This window comes from Micropterus salmoides, unplaced genomic scaffold (genome assembly GCF_014851395.1).
Source record: "Micropterus salmoides isolate LMB-PRFRI ecotype aquatic unplaced genomic scaffold, ASM1485139v1 Ms_hic_scaffold_1, whole genome shotgun sequence".
Classification (NCBI taxonomy): Eukaryota; Metazoa; Chordata; class Actinopteri; order Centrarchiformes; family Centrarchidae; genus Micropterus; species Micropterus salmoides.
This window is the reverse complement of record NW_024040040.1, coordinates 52,458,902-52,485,890: the sequence shown is the minus strand read 5'-3', so window position 1 is coordinate 52,485,890 and position 26,989 is coordinate 52,458,902. Positions and strand designations below refer to the sequence as shown.

Below are 26,989 nucleotides of genomic sequence, written 5' to 3'. Positions count from 1 at the left end.
TCATTGTGAAAGAATTCTTCTGTATTCAGTACAGACGATATACTTACTGTCGATCCCAATGATCCGGTCCTGGGCTTGTCTGGATTATAGTATTTTGGCCATGTCTTCTCTGTGTTTTGATTTTGTTTTCTCTGTGTCTGGGTTTCAGTCCTGTCTGTGTGTTTTGTTGGGGAGTCTGGGTTTTTGTTCCATGTCTTTGTTCCTAGTCCTGTGCCTTAGTTCATGTTGTAGTATTTGCTTCTAGTTCTTTCTCTGCATCATTTCGGTTCAGTCTGCTCGGTACTCTGTGTTCTAGTTCTGGGTTCTCGTTTAGGTCTGTTATGATCCCTGTGTTAGAGTTGGTCGGTGTTTGTCTGTTCACTTGGGTTTCTGTTATTGTCTGAGTTAGATTCTTGTCTGGTATTTTGTTACATGTGTTCAGTCTGTGTTGATTATTTTGCCCCATGTCTGCCAGTACTAGTGCTCCGTCTGTTCCCTCAGTTATTACTCTGTCTGCCTGCCTCTTTGTTCCCCTTCGCTGTCTCTGCCTGTCTCTCTGTTTCCTTCAGTAATCTGCATGCCATCCAGTCTGTCTGTTTTCCCCTTGCGTCTCTCTGCCTCGTTACCCTGATCCCAGTCACCTGTGTTGCTCCCGCCCTGCTCGTTAGTCCCTGTGTATAAATGTCTGGTGTTTCTGTTTATTCCCTGTCGCATTGTCGCATGTCAGTCCTGTCGGACGTCGTGTTTCTACCCGTTGCTACCTTTTGGATGTACCAGTTCCTGTACTCGTGAGTTCTGTTCATACCTGTTTGTCGTGCTTGGGATAAATAAACCCTGGAACTCTCTCTCTCTGCTCACAGTGTCTTGCATTTGGGCTCACTCCTGCTGCACTCACTCAGCAAGCCTTGACACTTACCATATGAAGTTGTCACAGTACCCTGTCTGTTCTTCTTCCTCTCTGTGTCCAACACATCATCATCATCATCAGTATAAACAACACATACAATAAATAATTAGCAGGTGAAGGCAGAATGTGTTTTTTTACCTTTTTACATTTGTAGTACAGCACAACAAGTCCTGCTGCTACAACTACAAACAAAATGGCTCCAACCACCAAACCTACAATAACACCTGTGACACCAGTTTGACTCCCTGAAACCGAAAAAGATTCAGTTTATTGAACTTTCTACGAACCAAACTTCCACGAGTGGACTGACTGATAATTCCTGTAGCATCAACATGTGAGGTTGCAGTGTGTTAATAATGATAATATTGAACTGCGTTCTGACACCTTTCTATAGCCACTTTTCCACTGCACAGTACCAGCTCGCCTCGACTCTACTCGCCTCTGTTTGGTTTTCCATTGTGTAAAAGTTGTACCTGCTTCCAGGTCCAAGTGAGCAGAGGCGATACTAAAATGTGAAAACATACCAGACTGCTGATTGGTCAGAGAGAATCGTCACTATTCACTGTGTCATCATTGCGCGCCGGACAGAGGCCAGCAACAGTAAGTTTTATTTTGCAATTTTAATACATTATTTCATCACTAAATCCACTTCTGAGAAGTTTTGAGGGGAGAAATCAGCTGTGTAGAAAGTTTTCAGCGTTGAGGAGCGTGTGAGGCCGGCCAGCCGCCCGCTCAAAGACCGCTGCAGCAACAACGGCAGAGGAAAACACAGCTGGAAGGTTTTCATACCGCTCATCTGTCTTTACACTCTTAAATCAAGATGTGCTGTGTGTCGCATTAAACACTACGTCGTGCAAGTTGTGTGTGGCGTCGCTATGACGACCAGCTACTACTATCTGCAATGGAAAACGGAGCACGGCCAAACCAAGTCGAGTAAAGTCGAGTTGAGCTGAGCTGATACTGGTAATGGAAAAACGCCATATCAGAAGCAACATCATCTTTTTCAGCAGTGTGACCTACAATAGTTCATGTGCGTATAACCCCCGACTGTGTTTGTCCATGTGCAACAACAATTGCGCTCTTAAACTGATAAACTGCCTCTTTAACCTCTGGTGGAAACTCTGCCCAAATATTAAACCTCAGATTTTATGCTGATAGTTTAAATGACAGAAAGAGTTTTTACTCATTCAGACTTGATGTCACCTTGTATCCTCAGCAGGGTGTTGGTTATGTTTGTCTCCTCGTCATCGCTGAGTTCACAGGTGTATATCCCCTCCTGTTTCAAAGACAAGTCTTGTAGTGTGAGGCTGCCTGACTCAGACACACCCTTCACCTGCTGCCTCCACTCCTCTGAGACTGTGTAGGGGACGCTGGTCCTGGTCCGGTTCAGGATGATCTGACTGTGGTTGAATCTCCAGACGAGGCTGAAGTTCAGAAGGGAAGTGTTTGAGGCAGAGCAGGGGATTGTTGTGTCAGAGCTGGAACCATCGAGAGAAGCTGGAATAATACAACACAAAACAATAAATGAATAAACAGATCCAAACACTTGTGAATCAAATCTCTTCTTACAGTAGTTTGTTGTTGTGTAGTTGCAGGAATCTTTTAGATCAGAGCAGACACCAACCTGGTTTATTGGTTTAGTTGACAGATTAGACGTAATACTCACTCAGTTCCCTCAAAGTGACTCTCCTCCTGTTTCTGCAAGTGCTGACGGTGCAGCTGTAGACCAGATCAGTAACCCTGTCTGAAAGTATCAGAGAGCTGTAGATGTTGTAGAGCTGCTGTTCAGTCTGCTGGACTCTGGTTGGGTTCTTCAAGGCCACGTTGGACGGAGGTCTGGTGGACCAGGTGAGTTCAGGCTCAGGGTAGATCCCCTCTGAGCTGCAGGTGATCCTGTTTTCTTCCTGCTCCATGTCGACTTTATGGACCGGAGCTGCAAAAACAGAGATCTTGATGCTGTATGAACGGATGAATAGTTTACATTTTAAATTTACCTATTTCATAACACATACAATGGTGCTTGAAAGTTTGTGAACTCTTTAGTATTTTCTATATTTCGACACAAATATGACCTAAAGCATCCTCAGATAATTTGTGTTCTCCTGATCTACTTTCTATGACCTGTGTGAAAATCTGAGGATGTTTTAGGTCATATTTGTGTCGAAATATAGAAAATACTAAAAAGGTTCACAAACTTTCAAGCACCACAGTATTTAGATAATTACTGTACATAAAGAGCTGGTCATTGATTTTAGGAATAATGAGATAAAGACACACTCCTGTCTACATCAGCATCACAGAGAACCTGACATGGTCATCTGACATCTCCACGCTGGTGAAGAAAACTCGGAAACGACTATATTTCTTGAGGAAGCTTAAGCCCAATTCCCACGCCGAGGTCTTGTCAGCTTTTACAGAGGAGCAACAGAAAGCATCCTGACTGGAAACATCACTAACATGGGATGTGCACGGCCCAGGACCGGAGGGCTCCGCATCGGGTGATTAAAACTGCCCAGAAGATCATTGGTACCCATCTCCTGATGAGGTGCCTACGCAGAGCCCAAAGGACACTGAAGGATCCATCCACACAGAGATCTGAAAGCTCCCTTTCTGGACACTTTCAAAAACTACTGAAAACCCAGCTCTTTACCCAGGAATTCAATCCTGAATGACTTTTTGTTGTAATGTGACTATGTGTAAAGTGTCCTTGGGTCCCGTGAAAAGCGCTAAATATATTTATTTATTTATGTAACGTTAGCTAAATTAGTAACAAGTAGCCAGGAGATTCCCACCCCTACACACCACCAGACTGCAGAGCAGCTCCCCCCCCCCCCACAAGCTATCAGACTCTTCAACTCTAATTCATCCTCAGCTCTGCTCCAGTGATGATAGTTTATTTCTGCTACCACTTTTGTAATTGATTCTGTAGTAATGTATATTGTCTGCTATGTAGCAGAAGGGAGTTACAAAACTCAATTTCACTCTATAACTTGTTGTATTGTGACAATAAACCTACCTACCTATAAAATAAACACAAGTTGATGGTTTTGTGTATCTACTGTGTGTTTCTCGTACCGTCCACTTGTAGGTTGATAAATGACTCCTTGTTGCCTCTGATGGTGCTGGTGTAGCACTTGTATCTGCCCTGGTCCTGAACCTGGACCCCAGTCAGCTGGAGCGAGGCGTTTCCTCCAGAGATCTGGTCCTTGAACAGTGATGTCCTGCCTCTGAAGCGCTGGTCCTGGTGTCCCAGCTGGTCTTGGTTGTTATAGTAGGAGTGGACAAGAGTGTCTCCTGCTGTCTCATGAATCCAGTGGATGACTGCATCAGTGCTGCCCTGGAAGCTGCACGGTAAGATGCAGCTCTCCATAAAAACACAGGACACCTCAGCATCTGCAACACATCAGGTACAAACAGCACCTTTATTTTGAAGTTAGAAATCAATAAATGAAGGTTTTTGTTTGTTTACATGACGAGACACGGATTCAGGGGCGTAGACAGACGGTCAGTATCATGCATTACTGAACAGGCCTACAGGGCACAGGTCCTGGATAGGAAACTCTGAAGTGACTGTTAATATTTATAGTTGGAAAGTAAATCCAACGACCATAAAGAGAAACAAAATGACTAAGAAGACACAGAAAGAGAAAGAGTGTAGGTTTTGTTTCAACATCGCATCAATGATTACTTAATTCAATTGAATTAATCTGTTAATAAACGCAACATTACCTTATAAAGATGCAGTGTTTAAGAATTTCATACTCCAAACAAACAGACAGCAGCTTATCACCAGAGTATCTCTAGGGCCCCGTGATTTTCATGATGCAAAAAATGCAGAAGGAATCGAGGAAGTTGATAATAAAAATGGAATCTGCCAAAAATGTGGATGCAGTTTGTAAAAAAAGTCAGAGCTTTCCATTGAGTTATAAACGTTTTCCTACAACACTTAGCCAAAAGAACAGGGGAAAAATATGCTGCTATGTTTTGGTCTCATTTACGGCGCTGCTTCTGTCTTCTGCTCTCTGTGTTTCAACGCCTCAGTGCCTCATTGCTGTGACTGAGAACTGTGGTTACATAATCTCACGTTAACAATGATCACAACAATAAAACTTAAAGCTGTAAGATCACAGACTTCTGCTTGGTTTCTGGTCTGAGAAGGTCAAGCTGTGACCGGTGGGTCCGTCCAGATGAGCAGATTCCACATATTCTGCATTTATTATGACATTTCTTTATACCTTACCTTAAAAGTAAAACGTGTGTTGACTGAACATGGAGGATATTAAATGAGAAGTTGATCTACGTGAGAATAAATGTTTTTAAGCATTACAGAATACCTCAGGGCCTGACTGCATTATATTTTATTGTGTTTTCATATACATAAATTGACATTTCCCACCATAAATTGATGCAAACAGAGCGTTTATCGGTGCATAAACTTTACGTAATAAAGCGGTCTGTCAAATTCAGCATGTTGCTTGATAACTTAAAGAGATTTATTATTTACTTTATCAGTAAACCTCTGTATTCCTCAGGGGGAAATGAAAGTGAAAGTTTTTTTTCTGGACCTGCACATGGTGCTGCAGCCCCATCAGTTCTTTAGTCTGTCTTCACTGGAGGGAATAACGTCTTCTTTCTCAGAGTTAAAGTGTGTTAAATTGACTTTTTTCTTGGTTTAGCGAGACAGACATAAATTAAATAAACTATTTAAAAGTCAAAAAGCTCTTAAGAGCTAATGTAGGGGTAAAAGAAAGTTCCCACTAAAAACAAACATTTATTAATAGTCAGTTGGTCTTTGTTTAAACATGCAAATGTTAATAATTAACAGTTTTATGAGTCTTTGTTGTCGCCTACAACCTCATACTGTCAGGCTACAAATCACTGCCTGTTTACAATTTGTGATCTCTCTTTATTAAGGTATTATCCAGTGAAATTTTAAATTTACGTCCTTCTTCGCAGTTTGGTTAAATGGAGTGCGGCTGTGTCCTGATATCTACCGCAGGCTGCACGCGACACGTCTGTACTGTAGCCTACATTAATAACATAACATTGATATAATAAATTCTGCTCTGTTGTATCCTGTATCTAAGGTAAGAAAACAACCGATCGATAAAGTACATTCAGTAGGCTTCCAGAAAGTTTACCTATTAAGTTTCATTTTGCAAGCCCCCTTTTTTCCGTTCCCCACCCTCACCTCGTGTCTCATTGTTCAGCAGCTCACTTCCCTCTTCTTTTCTAACGCGGTATAAAGGCTCTGGACGCTCTGACCTTATTCGTATATCTGTGTATATCTGAGGTAAACGCTTCACTCACCTCCTCCTGCAGGAGATAACATCCAGAGAAAACTGAAGACCACCAGACAAGCTGCACAGGCGCCATTCATCATCCTCTGGAGCAGGCACGCGCACACAAAGACATCTAAAGGGGCTTCAGCACCTGCCCCTTTTTCTTCTTCAAGAGAAAGTGCCCTATTTTCTGGGATGCTTTTTCTTTTTCTTTTTTTATAAATTAATGTACAGTATATTTATTCCTGTTTGCAACAGATTCCCTGTCAAACAAATATATTCATTGGGGAAAAAATCTAAATAGGCAAACAGGTGGAAGATGCCCCCTCTCTCTCTCACACACACACACACAAAGTCTCAACCATAGTTCTCAAACTATGGTTAAATAAAATAAGGTTGGTTGTGCCAAATACAAGGAGATGAAAACAGTACAACAAAACTAGGCCTAACTAAGCAGATGCAAACAAACAAAAGGCTCAACCATTTTATCTAAAACACACAAAGGTGGCATCAAACAATAGTTTTTCTAGACAAAAGTGAAATATGTGAGTGAAGAAAATGTAAGGATTACTCGAAATGGTCCTAAACCTCCTACCACATGCCTTTAAAAAAATGTTTTTCAACCAAAGCCATAGCCATCGTCTTTGTCTTGCTTTGGCACGGTAGTACAATAAAGATAATATAGAGAATATTTTAGAGGTACAATACATCAAAGTGACACTCAAAGGCAAAGTTTTTATTTAAGCTTCTCCAGTGTAAAGATCATGAAGCCTTCATTTGATTTGGTTAGATATTCTGTATCTTCAGACTCCTGAGCCAGAATTGATCTTATCCTCTTAGTTGTAGTTGACTTTCTGCTTCTTATTTAGTTCAGGACATTTTAATAGAGACAGAAGTTAATTTTAACTTAAAGGTTTGTTTGAGTAAATTTGATTAATTAGATGAATGAAATTGATATACTTACTATAAGAACGTTTCATAGTTCCATATCTGGTCTTCTTCCGCTCTCTGTCCAACACACATCATCATCGTCAGTACAAACTTACACAATAAATAATTAACAGAAGCCGTGGGGCCGCCATCTTGAACTGGTCACCCTCTCCACTCTGTTGTGTCGTTCAAAGAACGTTTCGTTCATAAGACCTAATCGTGTGTATGACTCGGGAGGAACGGGTAGTCTCAGTGAGTGATTCGTTCATTTTGACGCATGCGTGAAGGATCTTGGATTCTTAACTTCACTCGTCACCCGGCAGCTGCGTGGGCTCCGTCAGCACAGGAAACAGAATTGATTAGTTCACGACTCTCAACTGTGGGTCTGTTTGAGTCGTTCGTTTGTCACGTGACAGCTACTGTGGAGCAGGAATGAACGACTCGTTCACCGCTCACATGGGTCCTCCTCAGTCTTTCGTTCATTCTGCTGGCTGAGTGACTGCCAACTGACATTATGTCTAATATCTATTTTGTGACATTTAATTAAGTATAACGTGATTACAGCGCAGTGATGTTGTGCTAAGTTATAGTTTTAACACAGCCGCACCGTAACTTTAGTCCTGCTAGTGTTTACAGCAAACAGCTGATGAGAGTTCTGGGTCCGCTCCACTTCAGAGATAATGATAATAATTATATATGTTATATATTTATGTGGCTGGTCTGGTTGTATACTACTCGGGAAAGATTGTGAAAATGGAAGGATTTAGCCAGAGTAGCGGTGATTACATATTGACAACATATTTCTGTGGTTTTTACATGGTTTGAATTTGGTTGTGGGCCCAGGGGGGGTTTATATAATGACGATATCCAGTAATCAAGAGGTGAATTTGTGCATTATACTTTGTCTATTAAAGCAAGCCAGGCAGCCTTCCGTGTTTGAGAACGGGCTGCAGCGCCGCAATAACCAGCTTAGTTCAAATGAACGAAATGACTCAAAAAAAGATTAGTTAGAGTCGAACTTGCCATATTTTAATATTCATAGTGGGCTCAACATGAAGTTAATATTCTGATATATGATATAAAGTGACCAGACTTCCGAGATCAAAACTCGGAAAAAGTGGGGAAAAACGGGGACATTTCCAGTTTGACTATCAAATTTTTTTATTTTTTTTGTATTTATCCAGGGACAGGCAGCCAATAACGGGGACTGTCCCTGAAGCCGGGACGTCTGGTCACCCTATGATATGTGATGTAGGCTATGATAGGTATTCCGCAAATCACACACTATAAATATGATAGAGAAACAGAAACGGATAGTGAGAGTAAAGTCAGATATTTTAATCATTTGAACCAATACAATATGATTAACAAACAAACAATATATGATTAAATTATATTAGAGTCTAACTTTTACTTGAAGCTTTTTATATTTGTGCCCTTGACATTTAGCAGCCCAACACACACACTCAGACACACAAAAGCTTTGCATGAGCTAAATCCCCCTGAAAGAGGACTGTTTTGCTTCTTTCTCGTGCTCCCTTTCTGCAGTTCAAGAGAGGTGAGTTTGGCAATGTGGTGCAGCCTTATCCTGAGAAACACAAACACAACCAATGACAAGTCATTTCTAGTTTAACATCTTTTTGCAAGTGCCCAGGGTGCATAGAATGAAAAATGCAGTTTTCCCCAGATCTGTCAAAACCCTGGGTACATTAAAAAGCAACCACTTGGAGGAGCGTAGCTGGTAACTAGCAGAATTGAGACAGAGACCAGTGCTGTTTTCTGCGGGTGGTCATGTCCAACCCACCACATCATAAAGAATGCTATGGTGAGTGAAGGACTTTACATTTGTAATAAAGCATGGAGATGCATGATACACTGAATCAAGGCTCCGTAAGATGGAGGATGCTGCGTGCATACGTATATAATATGTCACCATCATCAATCACAGACAGTAAAGAAGTTTTTTTTGGCCTTGAAAGTAAAGCTAGATTTATTTCTAAAATAAAGCCAATCTTCACTTTGAGCTTCCTAACTAGATTAGCAATATGTACATTAAATAAAGGTTTTTCCATCTATCCATATACCCAAGTACTTGTACGTGGGCACCCTTTCAATGGATTTACCATCAGATGTAAAAATACGAAGATCATCAAGCAACTGCAGGCGAGCTTTTGAGAAGACCACGAACTTTGTTTTCTAATGATTTAAAACCAATTTTAAATTGAGCAGAGCAGTTTGTAATGAATATGATGAAATGCAGTCTGAATCTCTTGCACAGCCTGTTCCATGGAAGGAGCATGACAGTGTCATGTCAGTCTCTGTACGGTCATTGTGTTTGGAGTGTTCTGCATGTCTCTGTGTTGCCCGATACTCTGTTTGGACATTTTACATGCAGATCGGGTGTAAAAACAAAAACTCAGTCTTACATGTAAACCTGAGCTTTTGTTTTTGGATTAAAACCTGTGCTCCTTCAGTCAACTCTCTAGTGTCTTGCGTTCTGGTTCTCCCCTGCTTTGCACTTCATCTAAAACCGTGACACTCACAGATAAAATATCTAACTTTTTCACATTCAAGCCAAAAGTCACAAACTCTAAAGAAAATGATATGATAATTTCCTTTGTTACATTGATCTTCAAAGAAAAAGCCTTCTGTTTGTATTGAGCCAGAAACAATTAGTCAACTCAGCAATTATTTCATTGCTAAAGGAAAACTTAGCAGATTCACTCATTGGCCACTGATATAATGTAGCAGAGCAGCACAGTGTGACATGATTTCACTGCAGCAGTGGGTTGTTTGAAAACTTGTCAGCAATCAGCTTCTTCCTCATGCTGACTTTGTCCCTCTTCACTCGTTTCTTCACGTTGATCTTTCTGCAAACAACTAAACAGAATTCATTAGTGAAACACATCAAAGTAAAACTAAATCTTTCATTTATGAGTCTTCAGTTTAAAGAACAAAATAGATTCATGCAGCAAACATGAAGCCTTCATTTGATTCGATTAGATTATCTTTTTATTTTCTGGGCCTAGTTGTTCAAAAAGTTTAATCTGGATCAGAATGATCCGGATTTGGAAATCTCATGTTTTGCCGTCCAGGATCAAGTAACCCCTCTTACTTTTGTGCCGGTTTTTAAAACCATCATTGGATTGGATCACTCTGATCCAGATGCAAACTTTTCAGGATCACCAAATCTGGATTTCCAGTGCTCTAAATGGGACAACATGTCACAACACTGATTATATAAAGACCAACAGGTAGAACAGCCAGTGGGGGGTCACTTTTATTTGAAGAAAAACAAACAAATATACATTATTCACAGATACACTGTGGGTATTTTGAGCATGTGTTGTCCAATAGTTCAGAGAGGAGCTTTTAGCTTTTAAGAGGCGATCTCAGAATGAGGGGCTGACTCGACGTTTCATAAGGGAAGCAATTATTACAAACTACTTTTGAATGGTTCACCTCTGATGATTGTGCCTTTGTAATTAATGTACAGTAATAAGTGGCAGCTGAAATTAAATACATTATTTTGGTTTGATATTGACAGCTGTTTGGGAGATTTATGCTTTTACTTTACTGTACTGAAAGACTTATAGGTAACATCTACTTTATCACTGTAAAGTTTAAACAAATCAGGTACAAAATATAAATAAATGTGTATATAGAATCTTACATAATAAAATGTTATTTAAATGTGAACTCATTGTGAAAGAACTCTTCTGGATTCACTATGGACGATATACTTACCCTAATAAGGTTTCACAGCTCTGTGTCTGGTCTTCTTCCTCTCTGTGTCCAACATACATCATCATCTTCATTAGTACAAACACACACAATAATTAGCAGGTGAAAGCAAAATGTGTTTTCTTACCTTTTTATATTTTACAGTACAGCACAACAAGGACTGCTGCTAGAACTACAACCAAAATGGCTCCAACCACCAAACCTACATTAAGATGTGTGACACCAGTTTGACTCCCTGAAACAGAAAAAGATTCAGTTTATTGAACTTTCTACTAACCAAACTTCCACGAGTGGACTGACTGATAATTCCTGTAGCATCAACATGTGAGGTTGCAGTGTATTAACAATGCTAATATGTTCATATTATCAGGTGGGAATCACACCTTCAGTGTTAGTTTGAAGAACTTTTAGAGCGTTATTAACTGTGTTCACTTTTCCATCTCACAGAGCAGATATGTTTTCTCTGCTTTAGATTATCATTCTGATGTTTAAAGCAATCATACACTCAGTTACACTATTAAATCACCTTGTTCATATTGCCAGTTGGGAATCACACCTTCAGTGTCTGTTTGACACAGCCCCCTACGCAATAAACTGTGATGCACCGTGTGACACCTTTCTATCAGAACCAGCATCAAGTTTTTCAGCAGTTTGACCTACAGTAGCTCTTTTTTTGGATGACACTGCCCAGCCTTACTCCCCGTTCTCATCTCAGGGCATCATATACCGACGATTTGAGAAAGAGTGACAAAGCGTAGGTATTTGACGCACCGGGTGCGTTTCCATGAAGCGCCTCTATGAGTCCCGTACAGACCAGAAGTGCTAGGTAGCTAGCGGTAGCTAGCTAGGTAGCTACGTTCGTGATAAAGGTGTTGACAGCCCCCCGAAGCCCCTAGCCTTACCACAACCATCAGAAATGTTAGTACATAAACCCAAGTCAATGAATGTATGCATGTCGACCGGCTAAACATACTGCTGCCACCAATTCTACCAGGGAGGGTTAGCCTCCCTTGTGTTGCTGCAACGTAGGAAATGGGGGCATTTCATTTGAACGCTGAAGGGTACCTTTAGCGTAAAATCCTTACGCTTTGTCACGCTGTCTGAAAGCATCAGTTATGAAGCATTAAGATGAGAATGTGTTGTATTTTCCCACATGCATAAATGAGCCTTGGCCTCCCATGACCCAGTTGCCAGTTCAATGCTTTTCCTTCCCTGGACCACTTCTGGTAGGTAGGGGAGACCAGGTATGGTTGTAACATGGGGAGAGTTGTAATAACACCAATTCCACCAATTAGAGATAAGATGGGAGTCATGAGATCATTTCAGTATTTTCCTACTTCCTCCCCGAACAAGCATGGTGGATGTCAAGGCTTGAAACAGGCACATTCAGAATCTATAGAGAAAAATCTGAGGTGAGAAAGTAATTTTTTGACCAAGACTATGTTTTGTTTAGTATTTATAGTAGTGGTGTAAGGGTACATGTATTCGGACTGGACCGTTTCAGTACAGGACTTTCGGGACGGTGCACATGTGCACAGAATGCAGTCTTTAATGTCATGTATTAGGCCAAGGCCAGTGCAGAGAAGCCAGAGCTTTAAAATCCTCCCTTATTATAAAGGTCTTCTGTTTGGGAACACTTCAGTGTTCAGAGTGCAGAGTTATAGCTGCTGAACCTTTAAAGTGTTACAACCATACCATGTTTCCCCTACTGACCACCAGTGTTGGGCAGGACGCGTAACTCAGTAACATGTTGCTGATAATAATATTACTTTTCCCAGTTACTTTTAGTGTTATGGATTACTATTTCCAAACAGTTATATTAATGCAGTTACTAATCCAAGTAACGCTATGTAACTGAACGAACCATCCTTCACGTGAACGCGCAGCAGGTCAATGGCACCGGACTTTGTTGTTCAAGTCAGGTGCTAGCCAACAAGCTAAAGGAAGAATTGAGAATAACCCTAACCCTTTCTACAGGGTTGTCATTATTGTGTCACAGTCTAAGATGCAAAAAACTTTGTCGTCCGTTGTAAACTTTGTGCGACCAGCAAAAAGCTTTCAACCTCGAACAATTCTACATTTAATTTATGGTCGGCATTAAAAAACGATATATGTTTAAAAAAAACATATTCCTTGCTGCTGTTATGAATATGCTAGTTAAAAAGTCGGGAGAGACTGCTTTGTTTGGGGAAGGGGATGGGGTGAAAGTAATATAGTAACTTAACTAGTTACTTTTACCACCCAGTAATAAGTAAAATAATATTATTACTTTTTTAATGAGTAATAAGTAACTAATTACTTATTACTGCAGACCGTTGTAGAGATGCTCTGATCTTCCATTTTTCCTGCTTCTAACACATTCCCGATCCTGTCCCACTTTTGAATATTTCCAGTTGCTCAGACAAACACAACAAACAATGAAGGTTGCCATTATGGTTTCATCTGCGTATACTCTAACTGTAGTATACAGAAGCATGTGTGTCCATGTGCAACAAAAATAGGGCTCTTAAATTGATAAACTGCCTCTTTAACCATTGATCAAAACCCTCCCCAAATATAAAACCTGAGATTTTATGCTGAGAGTTTGACAGTTTTAGACTTGATCTTGCCTTTTATCCTCAGCAGGGTGTTGGTTATGTTTGTCTCCTCGTCATCGCTGAGTTCACAGGTGTATATCCCCTCCTGTTTCAAAGACAAGTCTTGTAGTGTGAGGCTGCCTGACTCAGACACACCCTTCACCTGCTGCCTCCACTCCTCTGAGACTGTGTAGGGGACGCTGGTCCTGGTCCGGTTCAGGATGATCTGACTGTGGTTGAATCTCCAGACGAGGCTGAAATTCAGAAGGGAAGTGTTTGAGGCAGAGCAGGGGATTGTTGTGTCAGAGCTGGAACCATCGAGAGAAGCTGGAATAATACAACACAAAACAATAAATGAATAAACAGATCCAAACACTTGTGAATGAAATCTTTCTAACAGTAGTTTGTTGTTGTGTTGTTGCAGGAAATGTGACACCAACCTGGTTTATTGGTTTAGTTGACAGATTAGACGTAATACTCACTCAGTTCCCTCAAAGTGGCTCTCCTCCTGTTCCTGCGAGTGCTGACGGTGCAGCTGTAGACCAGATCAGTAACCCTGTCTGAAAGTATCAGAGAGCTGTTGATGTTGTAGAGCAGCTGTTCAGTCTGCTGGACTCTGGTTGTGTTCTTCAAGGCCACGTTGGACGGAGGTCTGGTGGACCAGGTGAGTTCAGGCTCAGGGTAGATCCCCTCTGAGCTGCAGGTGATCCTGTTTTCTTCCTGCTCCATGTCGACTTTATGGACCGGAGCTGCAAAAACAGAGATCTTGATGCTGTATGAACAGATGAATTTACTAATAATTTAGGTCAAATATTTACTTTTAAGTCACAAATTTGGCAGCACAAATACATTTAGAAATCTACGGAACTTAAAGAAAATCATTAACAAGAACGTTGATGGTTTTGTGTATCTACTGTGTGTTTCTCGTACCGTCCACTTGTAGGTTGATAAATGATTCCTTGTTGCTATTGATTGTGCTGGTGTAGCACTTGTATCTCCCCTGGTCCTGAACCTGGACCCCAGTCAGCTGGAGCGAGGAGTTTCCTCCAGAGATCTGGTCCTTGAACAGTGATGTCCTGCCTCTGAAGTGCTGGCCTTGGTGTCCCAGCTGGTCTCGGTTGTAGTAGTAGGAGTGGACAAGAGTGTCTCCTGCTGTCACATGATACCAGTGGATGACTGCATCAGTGCCGCCCTGGAAGCTGCACGGTAAGATGCAGCTCTCCATAAAAACACAGGACACCTCAGCATCTGCAACACATCAGGTACAAACAACATCCACATTATCTCTGAAGTTCGAAAAGTATAAATGAAGGCTTTTGTTGGTTTACATGATGATACACAGACAGGCCACAGACGGACAGTTTGACTGAAGGAAACAGCACCAGGAGATTTAACATTACAGCGTCTGTGACCAGGACTCCGTCTCCTGGGACGGCGAAGACACGGTAGGTTCAGGAGAGGCATCAAGCGAGAGAGGAGTGGGAGCATGGCCAGGAAAAGGGGCAGCTACAGTGTGTAGAGCCAGAATATTTTCACGTCTAACTCTGTGAATTAAGGGTTTATTTCCACAAAACCAGATTTAGGCTGCGTCTGAAAAGTCTTTTTTGCTCAGGATGGTTCCTAACTGAGTGGTGACCCGGAAATATTTCAGTGGCCAGCCATGATCGAATTCTCTAAAAGCTAAAGAAAGGGGCCTCAGTGCTTCCTTTCATATCTCCTTTAGCATAGGGTACATCGGACCATCCTTTACGAAAGAAAAGGATGGAATGCCGTCCCACAATTCCTTGCGGTGGCAACGTTTAAAACTACGCACGTTCTCAAACGGTAAAATCCACTGACCACATTTAACAAAATCCTTGCAATACAGATGCACATTATGATACCTGAATAAGACTCACAATTTCTGTTTTATTTTGGTTTGTCTTCTTTTTGCTGTAATCTGATGCTGTTAAATACCGTTTTGTGTTGGATTGTTGAAATAAGCTATTCTTGTATTAAAATTTTCTACAATTAAAAAAAAGAAATCTCCGACTATGACCGCTAAAGGATGTTGATCAAGTTACCATTGGTTACTAAGCCTTTTCTCTGACCCATGCGAGCTATGTTAGGCTACTGTAAAATGCCTTCAGCAATATCATTAACTAATTTTACTTCAGTCACACACCATCGCCTTAATAAAGGCGATAATCAGTCAGCATTGACGGCATTATGAACCACCACACAATGATTTTCAATTATTGTTTTTTTATTAGGCAATCGGTAAAATCGTGTTTGATCACAGAGCTGCGTGCAGAGTACATATTTGCTCAACACCTTCTCTCGCTTGGTTGGGCACTCTCTCACCATAGTTACTGCCTCATTCTGTGGGAAACACTGTTTACATACAATATTAAACAGGATGGTGAGTGTGAGCAAGCATTCTCAATGTGACAGCCCTTTCCATTATTTTGTGTCTGCTACCCGAAAGCCTAGGCCTTTTTGCTGTCTTGATTATTAAGCTAATATTCCACAGTGTTGTTCACCTTTAGATGGCCTGCATTAAAGCAACACGGGGCTTCTGAACATTGTAGTTTCATCACGGCAGGTCTGCCGTCACATAATTATGTCTCCTAGAAAAGACCAGTCGGATTCTTTGAGCCCAGCGGTCGTCTTTTCCTGAGTCCTTATGAATTCTCCTTCACATCTTTCCTTGACCTCATGACATTTTCCATCGAGGTCAAGGAAAGGAGATTTTTTTAGACTTTTTGGACGCAGCCTTAAAATTGAGCAATACAATTCAGCAACCCTCTATTTCCATGAGAAGGATCCAACCAATCTCACCTGATCTCACTCACTCCTAATCAATGTCTACTTAATAAGCTCCACCCATTCCCTTTGTTCTGGCGGACAGCAACATACACCACACGTGAGGGCCCTCTGTCTCTGTGATTTAGATACACACCTATGGTTGTACGAGATTAAAAAAAAACATAACCTAGGGAAAGATTTTAAGTGTGTTCCTTCGAGCCGGAGCCTGAACGTTGTTCTGTTAAAAAAGAAAAACAGGTGAAAGATTATTTCCTTTCTTGATATTTTGTGAGTATATTTAGTTGTGCGAGAGGCCTGAGCTGTTACTATCAGACAAGTGAAATTACAATGCAGGTATGCATTCTTTTCCTGATGTGGATTTCAGAAAGAACTAATGTGTTTCGATGCAAATCAGAATAAGTTACATTTGATCATCAATAAAGAAACAATATATTAATAAACCAAAGAAATTATCAAATGTGAAATGTAAAAAATGAACGAACAAACCCATGAAGTATGGGTTCTTTTTTCCAAGGAACAATTACTAAAATAGTACAATTATTTAATGTATTTCTCAGTTTCCAATGGTTGTACTCAGTTTGTGGCATGAGGAGATATATTTTGCTGCAATGATTTGGCATTCCTCCTAGTAAATAGGGGAGTTTCTGTTCTGTGATATAAATTTAGGGTATATTAGGGAAATCTTTGCGACGTGTCTCTTAGTGTTTTATATTTAAGGCACAGAAAGTGCAGCTCTGTCTCTACCTGTCTTCTGTCACACTGGGAACAGAGTCTCTCCTCTTGTGGTAGCCAGCTCTGTCTGTGGCCCTTTTCTATGGCCAGGTTTTATTTATCATTATACAATCATTGTATCATATAACACAAGGAAGTTTGTAGTCCCTTCATGCTACACACAGAACAGATAGACTAAATATATATGTATTAAAATATATAGTAACATATAAAATAATTATAAATAACTGTTGTTTTATTTTGAGTACAGTACACCTACGACATTCTGCATGAATGCATGAATGTAAACAGCAACAACAAGATGACCTGATTTCATCTTCACTCTAATAAGTCTGACATTTGGGAAACAGACTCCATCTTGTTTGAGCACCAAACATCAGACTCCACCTCCTCTAATCTTGCACTCTGTCTGCTCAGAACAAGGTCCATCTAGCGAGCGCTGGATCCGATTTATTGATGCGCATGTCTCTGTAAAGATGTGGGCACAACAGTCTCTGATTTCAGTTGCTTGGCTAATCTGAGTCCCATTTCATCCAGCCTTATGTCGATGCCTTTGAATGATATATGAATCTACTAAAAAGAGACTGAACCTTCGTTGTAGCCTAAAAACACACTGTCAGAATGCAGTTGCAAAACAATTTGTGAGCTTATTAATGTATTACTACCCACACTGAAATTAAATCATGTCCATTTTCACCCCACCCTCTTTCTTGGCTTCTTTGTAATGGAGTAAAAAGGCTCTGGATGCTCTTAGTTTATTCGATTATCTGTGTATCTCTAAAGTAAAATCTTCACTCACCTCCTTCTGCAGGAGATAACAGCCAGAGAAAACTCCAGACCACCAGACACACGGCACACCCGGCCACCATCTTGTGGATTAAGATGGTTTGTTCCTCCACATAAACATCGTCTCGTTCTCTAAACCAGCAGAAAATCTTCAACAAAATGAAATAAAATCAGTTCATCATGCAGGATGATTCCAGGCTACAGATCAATAAATGATGGAGATGATAAAAGACCATTAAATTAGAGTAGACCAGTGTTGGAATGTACAAAATAAGTACATTTACAAAAGTACTGCGGTTAAGTACAAATTTGAGGTACGTTATTTGAGTAAAGTGGAATTTGTACTTCACTACATTTTTCTGACAGGTTGTTTTATTTTACAGTGTCACTTTTATAAACAGAAGAATTTGTAAACCATAATGCTTTGTTATAAATTAAACTTCCCTTTCTGTTTTACCTTGTGTTGTTTTGCTTTTGAGTTCCTGTCACCTGAACCTTAATCTGTTGTAAACAATTCTGTAAGTCAATTCTGCAAGTCATCCTGCAGTTTAATGCTACGTTCCAGGCAACTCGGAACTGAGAAATGTCCAAGTTGAAATCTCTGACTTCCAACCTCAAAGTGTTCCACCAGATGCATGGTGGTGTCTGACGCCGAAAGTGAACAAAACCATGACAAATTCTTTGTCAAGTGTACCCCCAGTTGCACCCTCAGCTCTGTCCTTGGTGTTAATTAAAAATATGGCCATTTTAATGAAAACAAGTGACTGAAGTGGTAATCTTCAAAATGTTGACCATTATACTTCCTAATGCTTTCAAATGTTTTGACATTTTACTGAATAACTTGTGCAAAGAAGATGACCTAGTGATTCTTTAGTGTTACCAGCTACCTACCAATATATTTCTACATCAATTTACCGGCAGAACGGTTTTTTGTTACGGTGGGTGTGGGTTGAGGACCCAAAGGCGACTGGTGCAGTTCAGTAATTTATTTAATGCAACAAAAAGCGAGCACACTTACATACTGAGTGGCTGAGTCCAGAAAAAGCCCAATGAGAAACAAAACAGAAATCCACACAGGTAATCCAAAACGTCAAGGGCAGAAAAACAAAACTAGAGTCCCAGGGGTTCAGGTGAGGCGAACAGTTCAGGAGGCCGACCCGGAGGACGACCCAGGAGGCCCGGCAGATCAGGGGAGCAACAGAGTTTGGGAGGACGTCCCGGGGGACGACCCAACAGGAAATCAGGGGAAAAACAGAGTTCCGGAGGACGTCCAAAAGAACAAGGGCTCACCTGAGGCCAGACAGGTGACCGATGAAGGCGAGATCTCTCCGGATCCGGAGGTTGGCGGCGGAGGCGAGACCTCTCCTAATGCTGAGCTGGAGGCCGACGACGAGGACGGAACCTCCCCGGGCGCCAGTGACGATGGTGAGACCACTCTGGAGGTCTCAGCAGGGGTCGCAGACGATGGCAGGGAACCACCAGAGGCCGAAGAAGGTGAGGCCTCTCCGGAGTTCAGGCTGGAGGCCGGTGTGGGGGTCTTGGGACCTCAGGAGGCAGAGCTGCTGGGCTGAGGGCCACGGACTGAGCTGCTGGGCTGAGGACCATGGGCGAGACTGCTGGGCTGAGGACCATGGACCGGTCACGAGGAGCTGGAGTCGGCCTGACCACGGACACAAAAACCACATTCCTAACAGTTTTACTATATGATAGTATTTATACTTTTAATTAAATACATGCAAATATGCTTTATGGTGCCAGGTTATTGTTTACCATTTACAACGTGTGCTTCTATGGGAGCTGCCTTTGTTGTGTGACATCATTCAGCTGCTTCTCATGAAGTCAGGGTATATTTTTTCTCCAAGTTCACTAGTAGGAAATCCGACATAAGGTAGAGTTCCAAGGTACTTTTTCCAGTTGGAGGTCGGAAATTTACGAGTTCCCAGTTGCCTGGAACGCAGCAAAAATATGTACCCTGACTTGGCAAGTCAGACATTTTAACTTGGCAATTTCCCAGTTCCGACCAGTCTGGAAGGCGGCGTAAGTCAGCTCTTGGTTCCTGGGTGACACATTATGTAATTTGTGCTGTAAAAACATTTGATCCTTCTCACATCTGAAGATCTTCTGATTTTCCTCTGACTGATTGTATAATTGTGATGTTTGTTAATAATGTTGAGGTTTGAACACAACAAGGACTGTGAAGGTGTCACTTTGGGCTCTGGGTAACTGTGATGGCAGAATCTTTACAAACCAAACAACCAATGGATTGATGGAGGAAATAATCAGCAGATTGATCCAGAATAAAAACAATCACAGCTGCAGTCCAAATAATTCAATAAGCTCCAGCTAAACAACAGGCTTAATGTGATTTACTAGGGAACCAGCAGATGGCAGTATTTAATTTGCCATCTGCTGAGACCCGATGACCAGGATTTCTGTTTTGTCTGAGTTCAGTTGGAGGAAATTATTTGACATCCATTTTTTAACTTCAGAAAGGCAGTTGTTAAGTGAACTCAGCATTCCAGGGTCTGTGGATCTGACGGGCAAGTATATTTGTGTGTCATCAGCATAAATATGAAAAGAAATGCCATGTTTATGGATAATATGTCCAAGGGGAAGCAGATACAAAGAAAACAAAATGGGGTCCTAAGACCGACCCATGAGGCACACCATATTTAACTGGACAGAACGAGGAGACATAGTTACAGTTTACAGACATGCAAAACTTCCTATTTGACAGGTAGGATGAAAACCATTCTAGGGCAGTACCAGAGATCCCCACCCAGTGCCTCAGTCTGTCTAACATGATGTTGTGATCAATGGTGTCAAAAGCAGCGCTAAGGTCCAGGAGTACAAGGACTGAGCACATGCCTTCATCAGCAGACATTCAAAGGTCATTGGTGACTTTAAGCAGGGCAGTCTCAGTGCTGTAGTACTTCCTAAAACCAGACTGAAACTTTTCAAATATGCTGTTTGGACACAATTCTTTCTAGAATCTTTGCAGTAAAAGGCAGTTTTGAAATTGGTCTAAAATTATGTGGGAGGGAGGGATCTAAACCAGGTTTCTTTAAAAGTTGGTTCACACAAGCTGTTTTAAAATAATCAGCAACACAACTAGTAGATAGGGAGCTGTTGAAAACAGATCAAATGGGGCCCAACAGAATCTATTACTAAAACTTTGTAGGTATTACATCAAGTGAAACCATGAAATGTTTACAAAAACAGGTCCAACCTCAACGGTGCAGTACAACTTTATTGATTACTAAAATCTCCCGACAGGATTGTTTGGGCCCAGCCTAGGGTCAGGATCTGATGTTAATAATGTTCTGTGTTCTTCTACACATTCAAAAGGTCTCACACAGTCCAGGTTCATACAGTGAAACTGTCTTGAGTAAAGCAGCCGTCCTCCTAATCAGTCCTCCAGAGCATGCACGTGCATAGGGGGGGTGCAATGGGTGCTTGAGCACCTGCCCAGTTTTAGTATTTTGATATCTTTGCTGTATGGAACTGATCACCAGTATAGTCTAATATATCATCAAAATGCACCAATTGGAATCCTGGAATTATTAGATAATCAGCGCGTCTGGCAGACAGATTTTCCCTGCTCAGCCTCTCGGTGTCTACATTTTAGTTTTTAGATAGACGTCTATATTTTTCAGCAAAAAATCTGCAACAATGGAGCGGAGAATGAGAACACAGCCCCAAATACAGCAGCGCCTCAAGTATCTCATCACAGTCATGTCCATGCATCTCCTATGAAGGGCAACAATGATCACAATCCACTGTTTATAATGGAGAAACAAAATGAACTGATTTCAATGCCGGTGAATCAACAATGCCTTTCATCATTGCCTAAGAGAGACATCCAAATATTTGATTGTGATCCACTACAGTACCATGCTTTCATGCAATCCTTTGAACAGGTTATTGAGGGAAGAACTGATAATGCTGAATATTGTTTGCATTTCCTGGGTCAGTACACCAGGGGGCAGGAGGCGGACTAAGGAACCGATGATGGCATGGCTGGGAGATCGGCTGAGATGTCGAGGAAGTCCAACACCCACCCTGGGAAAGAGTCTGCTGCTCCTGGCTGAGCAGCCAGGCTCTTCCAGGCGAGGGACACGATAGCTGCCTTATGGCTAATGTGACTAGCCCCAAACCACATATTCCTCAGGGCCAAAAGCTCCCTTAGCACGTCAATCTGTTCCTCAGTTAGAGTGTCTGCTGGGCTCTTAATTGGTCCGGTCATTCTGTCACAATCACTGGGTGCGCAAAGCAGGGGAGAGCCCAAACGTATGACACTGTGAGCAGAGATTGAGTTCCAGGGTTTATTGATCCCAAGCATGAAAAACGGAACTCCCAGGTACAGGAAACTGGTAACATCCAAGAGCAGCAACTTCATACAACAGGGAATTCATGCGACAATGACCAGACAGGGAATGAACAGAAACACCAGACATTTATACACAAGGACTAACGAGCAACACAGGTGACAGGGATCAGGGTTAACGAGGCAGAGAGACAGCAGGGGGGAACAGGGAGACGCAGATGCAAAACACAGAAGTACACAGACCGGGAGTGAACATTTAACACATAAACTAAGGTACAGGACTAAGATACGAGGCAAGACAGATACTAAATAAGATGTGGATGAATAATAAAGGCTAAACAGAGACTAGAGCTGAATGAACAAAATCAGATTACTGAAACTGGCAGAGAACATAAATGACACCTAACCAACTATAACACAGGGATCATAACAGAGAAATTAGAACACAGAGTACCCAGCAGACTAAACCCAAAAGATGCAGAGAAAGAACTAGAATCAAATACTACCACAAGAACTAAAACACAGGACTAGGAACACAGACATGGAACAAAAACCCAGACTCCGCAACAAGACACACAGACAGGACTGAAAACCAGACACGCTCAGGACAGGATCGTGACAAGTACAGCATTTGTGAGCCACACAACTTCAAAAACAAGCTCTGTCGCGATTATCTCTCAGTGGGAGAGATCAAGGAAGCCGAGATGCAGGTAATAAGATTCTGTCAGAGAAGAAGGTTCTCAGAAGAGTTCTCAAGTCTCCAAAAGGGAGTGTGTGTGAAAAGAGACAGTCACAAATACAAGATGAATCCTATACTGGATGATGGTGTATTGAGAGTTGGAGGACGACTTAGTAAGGCTGTCATGTCCGAAGAGTCCAAGCATCCTGCCATGCTAACTAAAGATCTTCATATTAATGACCTCATTCTGTGACACATTCATCAAGAGGTTGGTCATGGAGGCAGGAATCACATGTTATCCAGATTACATCAGAGATACTGGATCCCTGGTGCTAGTGTTTCCATAAGGAAGGTCTTGTCGAAGTGTGTGGTCTGTCGTCGGTTACATGGAGCTGCAGGTCAACAACAAATGGCAGACTTGCCTGAAGACAGAGTTTCTTCAGAGGAACCTCCATTCAGTTTTGTTGGAGTGGACTATTTTGGTCCATTTGAAGTCAAGTGTGGGAGAATCCTTGTGAAGAGATACGGAGTCATCTTCACATGTTTGGCAATAAGAGCAGTATACATTGAAGTGGCTTCATCATTGGACACAGACTCTTTCATTAACGCCTTGAGACGTTTCATTGCGGACAGGTTCAAGAGTTACACTCAGACAACGCCACCAACTTTGTCGGAGCAGAGCGTGAGCTGAGAAGAGCCATTGAAGGATGGAACCTTGAGAAGATCAATGATGCTCTGACTTTAAAGGGGGTTAAGTGGATCTTCAACCCTCCAACTGGATCACATAATGGAGGAGCATGGGAGAGGTTGATTCTCTCCATCAGGAAAATCCTCAACTCCACTTTGAGGACACAAAGTCTGGATGAAGAAGGACTCAGCACAGAGCTTTGTGAAGTGGAATCAATTCTGAACAGTAGACCTATCACTAAAGAATCTACAGATCCAAATGACTTAAAAGCATTGACACCTAATCACCTTCTTCTTCTTAAGGCCAAACCATGCTTACCACCCGGCCTGTTTCAGAAGGAGGACATCTATGCACGCCGGAGATGGAAGCAGGTTCAGTACATGTCCGATCTGTTCTGGAAAAGATGGACTAAGGAGTACCTACCACAACTACAAGAACGTCAGAAATGGACAAGAGTCAAGCGCAACTTCATCCCTGGAGACATAGTGCTCATAGTGGATGATTCTGCCCCCTGTAATTCCTGGATCATTGGTAAAATCACTGAAGCAGTTCCCGACAGGAGGGGGCTTGTGCGACAAGTCTGGATTAAAACTCCAACCAGCTGTGTATGTAGGCCTGTCACCAAGATCTGCCTTCTTCAGGAATCATCAGACTTTGATCATATATGATCTATATGACGGATGACAGATGAACAATTGTTGCAATGGACTATGAATGTATGATAATGTATATTCCTGCATGTGTAATGAATTTGTAATAAGTATTGACTGTAATAATTAGGGGCCAGAATGTAGGAGCCAGGTATGGGTTCTTGAACACTCCCTTCTTTTGGTTGCTCACAAGCTTTAATCACATGGTGTGGGTGCTGATAGTAAATTAGGATATCACCTGTTCATGATGATGGTGATGGGTGATGGGGAAAAGCCTAATTTTGCTGACCGCTGTTCAGTTTTTCTAGTATTTTATTGATATCTTTACTGTATGGAACTGATCACCTGTATAGTCTAACTTACCTGTAAATAAACCATCAAAACGCACCAATCCTGGAATTATTAGACAATCAGCGCGTCTGGCAGACAGATTTTCCCTGCTCAGCCTCTCTGTGTCTACATTTTAGTTTTTAGATAGACGCCTATACTATGTTTGTTATAATATCTGTAGTCACAGATCACCTTCAGTAGTATCAGCAGCAACAAAAGCAGCAGCAGCAGCAGCAGCAGCAGCAACATCCCCAGAAACCCCTCAACAGCAACTGTTCCCTGTAATTTGTGTCAGCCCACCGTGTTTTAAAGCTAGATCTGTGTATTCCCTGTGTTTCTTTTTCAAAACTGTGTCACAGCATTTGCTGATGTATCGATACAGAAGCATTTGTATACGCATATAATCAAGGAATAAATAACAGTATATTTCTGTATCGATATTTTGAGAACAGCCCTATTTAAATCCTTGTTCCCTGTGCCCCTTTTATACTTTGAGCACCTGCCCTTCCAAAGGTCTCTGCACGGCCCTGTTAAAGAGTGAGGATCCAGACGTTTCATAGAGGAGACAGCATCAGTCTGTTACCATGCACTCTAAGTTCAGAGGTCATAAACCACAGAGGAACATTAGGCTTCATGATCAGAGACGGCTTTTTATATTACGGCTACACTTATGTCCATCTCCTCCTCTCTGCTGTGAGTCTGCAATTCAGTCAGCCAATTGATGGTTTTATTAATGCGCCATTAGATGACACTGACCGTTGTATTGCATGTTACTCCCAAAACACACCCATGACTAATTCACAGACTAAGTACAACCCTTTTAAACCAAGCGCCTGGCGCACTGACCATTTTTTCCGCCATTAAACCAGCAGAATTGGAATTGGACACACCCCAACGCAACTGCCCAACTTAGTTCGGCATTGACAGCTGTTTGGGGAAATAGGCCTATTTTATGGGGACAAAATCTTTTTTTTACTTTACCGAAAGGCCTAAGAAGTCATGTCTACTTTATCACTGTAAAGTCTGAACATTTCAAGTACTACATAATACAAATTTTGTAAGCCTATTATTGAACTAATTTTATTATTTTTATTTTTTTAACATTTTGTTGCTAAAATTCACCCTGAATATGGTCTTCTGATTTAAAAATGCTTTTTCAATTGGGCCCTGATAACAGCTGCTGCAGGCTACAAAACGTTATAACCTCCAGACATTGATATTTAATCTGTGCATTCCGATGCTTACGAGTCGAGTCGGCGAGATTCACCAGAGACGTTTTGGAAACACACACGAATTGAGGAGACGAAAGAGAAAAGATATTTCACATGGTTTTTAATCAAGAATGTACAGATTCTTACATGTACATGCCTCCCACTGCAGTTCAGAACCAGAATATCTCATAGATCTCCAATCCTAGCTGGCAGGACAAACTAGAGCTCACGTTTCTCACTGAACAAGAGAAAGTAGGGAGGTGGTAGCTCACCTCCTTCTGCAGGAGAAAACATCCAGAGAAAACTCCAGACCGTCTGACACGCTGCACAGCCGTCCCCCATCCTCCCCTGAAGCAATCTGTTCCTTTACATTAAAACAGAAACTGATCACGTGATGTGATCCACCCCCTCTAATAAGCATCCTCCAGAAGTCTCAGGAAAAAAATGTTTGAGCTCTAAGCTGAAAATACTGAAACAAAGCAGGATGATTGTATCGTAGGAAAGTCTTTTCTCTTCATGCCACTTGCTTTTACTTTTTTACTTCACTCCGTTTATCTGACACCTTTAATTACTTTACACATTTTTTCAAACAACACATATGACGTTTTTTAAATAAATTATATTCCCAGGAGTTTATACATGTTGTCCTAGTTGCTCTGTGTCTGTTTTGCTTTGTGTTTTCTTGCTTTTGAGCATCAGAGAAAGAAAAGGCAGAAAGACTGTCAGCAGCACTTTATTATAGACACATCCACAGCCATCAGACATCAAATATAATGTGAAACAACAGATCTTTATACTAAAGACACAAGTAGCCCATGACATACCACTTTTAAATTTTTTGTTTTAATCTTTTATTGGATGTGTCATGAGTGTATGTAGCCTACATGTACGTCTTCAGCTGTTATATGTATTTTACGTGTATTTATTGTCTGTAAGGGCAGCTACTACTATGCACTACGCACTCTTGAGTCCATGACTTTTCCCCTATTTCCCCTAGGGGACAATAAAGTATATTCTATTCTATTCTATTCTGTTCTATTCTAAACAGTCTCTTTCCATCTTTTGCACATTTCAATTCCGACATTTCACTAAATAACTAAATGACATATTGTACCCTACATCATCTTTATTTTAGTTTATTTGTCTTCTTCTAGACTTCAACTTTAGCTTATTCTATGTACATTTTCTCATTTTTATATTTATATGTTTATTATGTCTATTGTCACGCACAAAGTCACCAAAGCACATTATTTAGTATAAAGTTTAAAAAACTACTCAGCAATAAAGCTGTTTCTGATTCTGATTCTTCACAGATTAATAATAATAATAAATAAATGTAAATGTCGTCACGGTTTTGCCT

At 41.3% G+C, this 26,989-nt stretch overlaps 1 protein-coding gene, 1 long non-coding RNA gene and 1 pseudogene across 2 annotated transcripts in view; 2 read left to right on the top strand and 1 right to left on the bottom strand.

Annotated features, from left to right (window-relative positions):
• The window catches only part of LOC119896614, an 858,889-nt pseudogene that overhangs the window by 180,104 nt on the left and 651,796 nt on the right, over window positions 1-26,989 (top strand).
• Window positions 762-18,029, top strand: LOC119897024. Its single transcript, XR_005443345.1, has 3 exons — window positions 762-939; window positions 2,461-2,463; window positions 18,020-18,029. It is a non-coding gene; the product is annotated as an uncharacterized LOC119897024 (long non-coding RNA).
• LOC119896776 (CD276 antigen-like) overlaps window positions 10,959-26,989 on the bottom strand; it is a 51,418-nt gene continuing 35,387 nt past the window's right edge. The window contains exon 5 of the mRNA XM_038710242.1: window positions 10,959-11,077. Within this exon, the coding sequence (XP_038566170.1) occupies window positions 10,974-11,077 (104 nt within the window). The 3' untranslated portion in view covers window positions 10,959-10,973. The remainder of the gene's footprint in view (window positions 11,078-26,989) is intronic.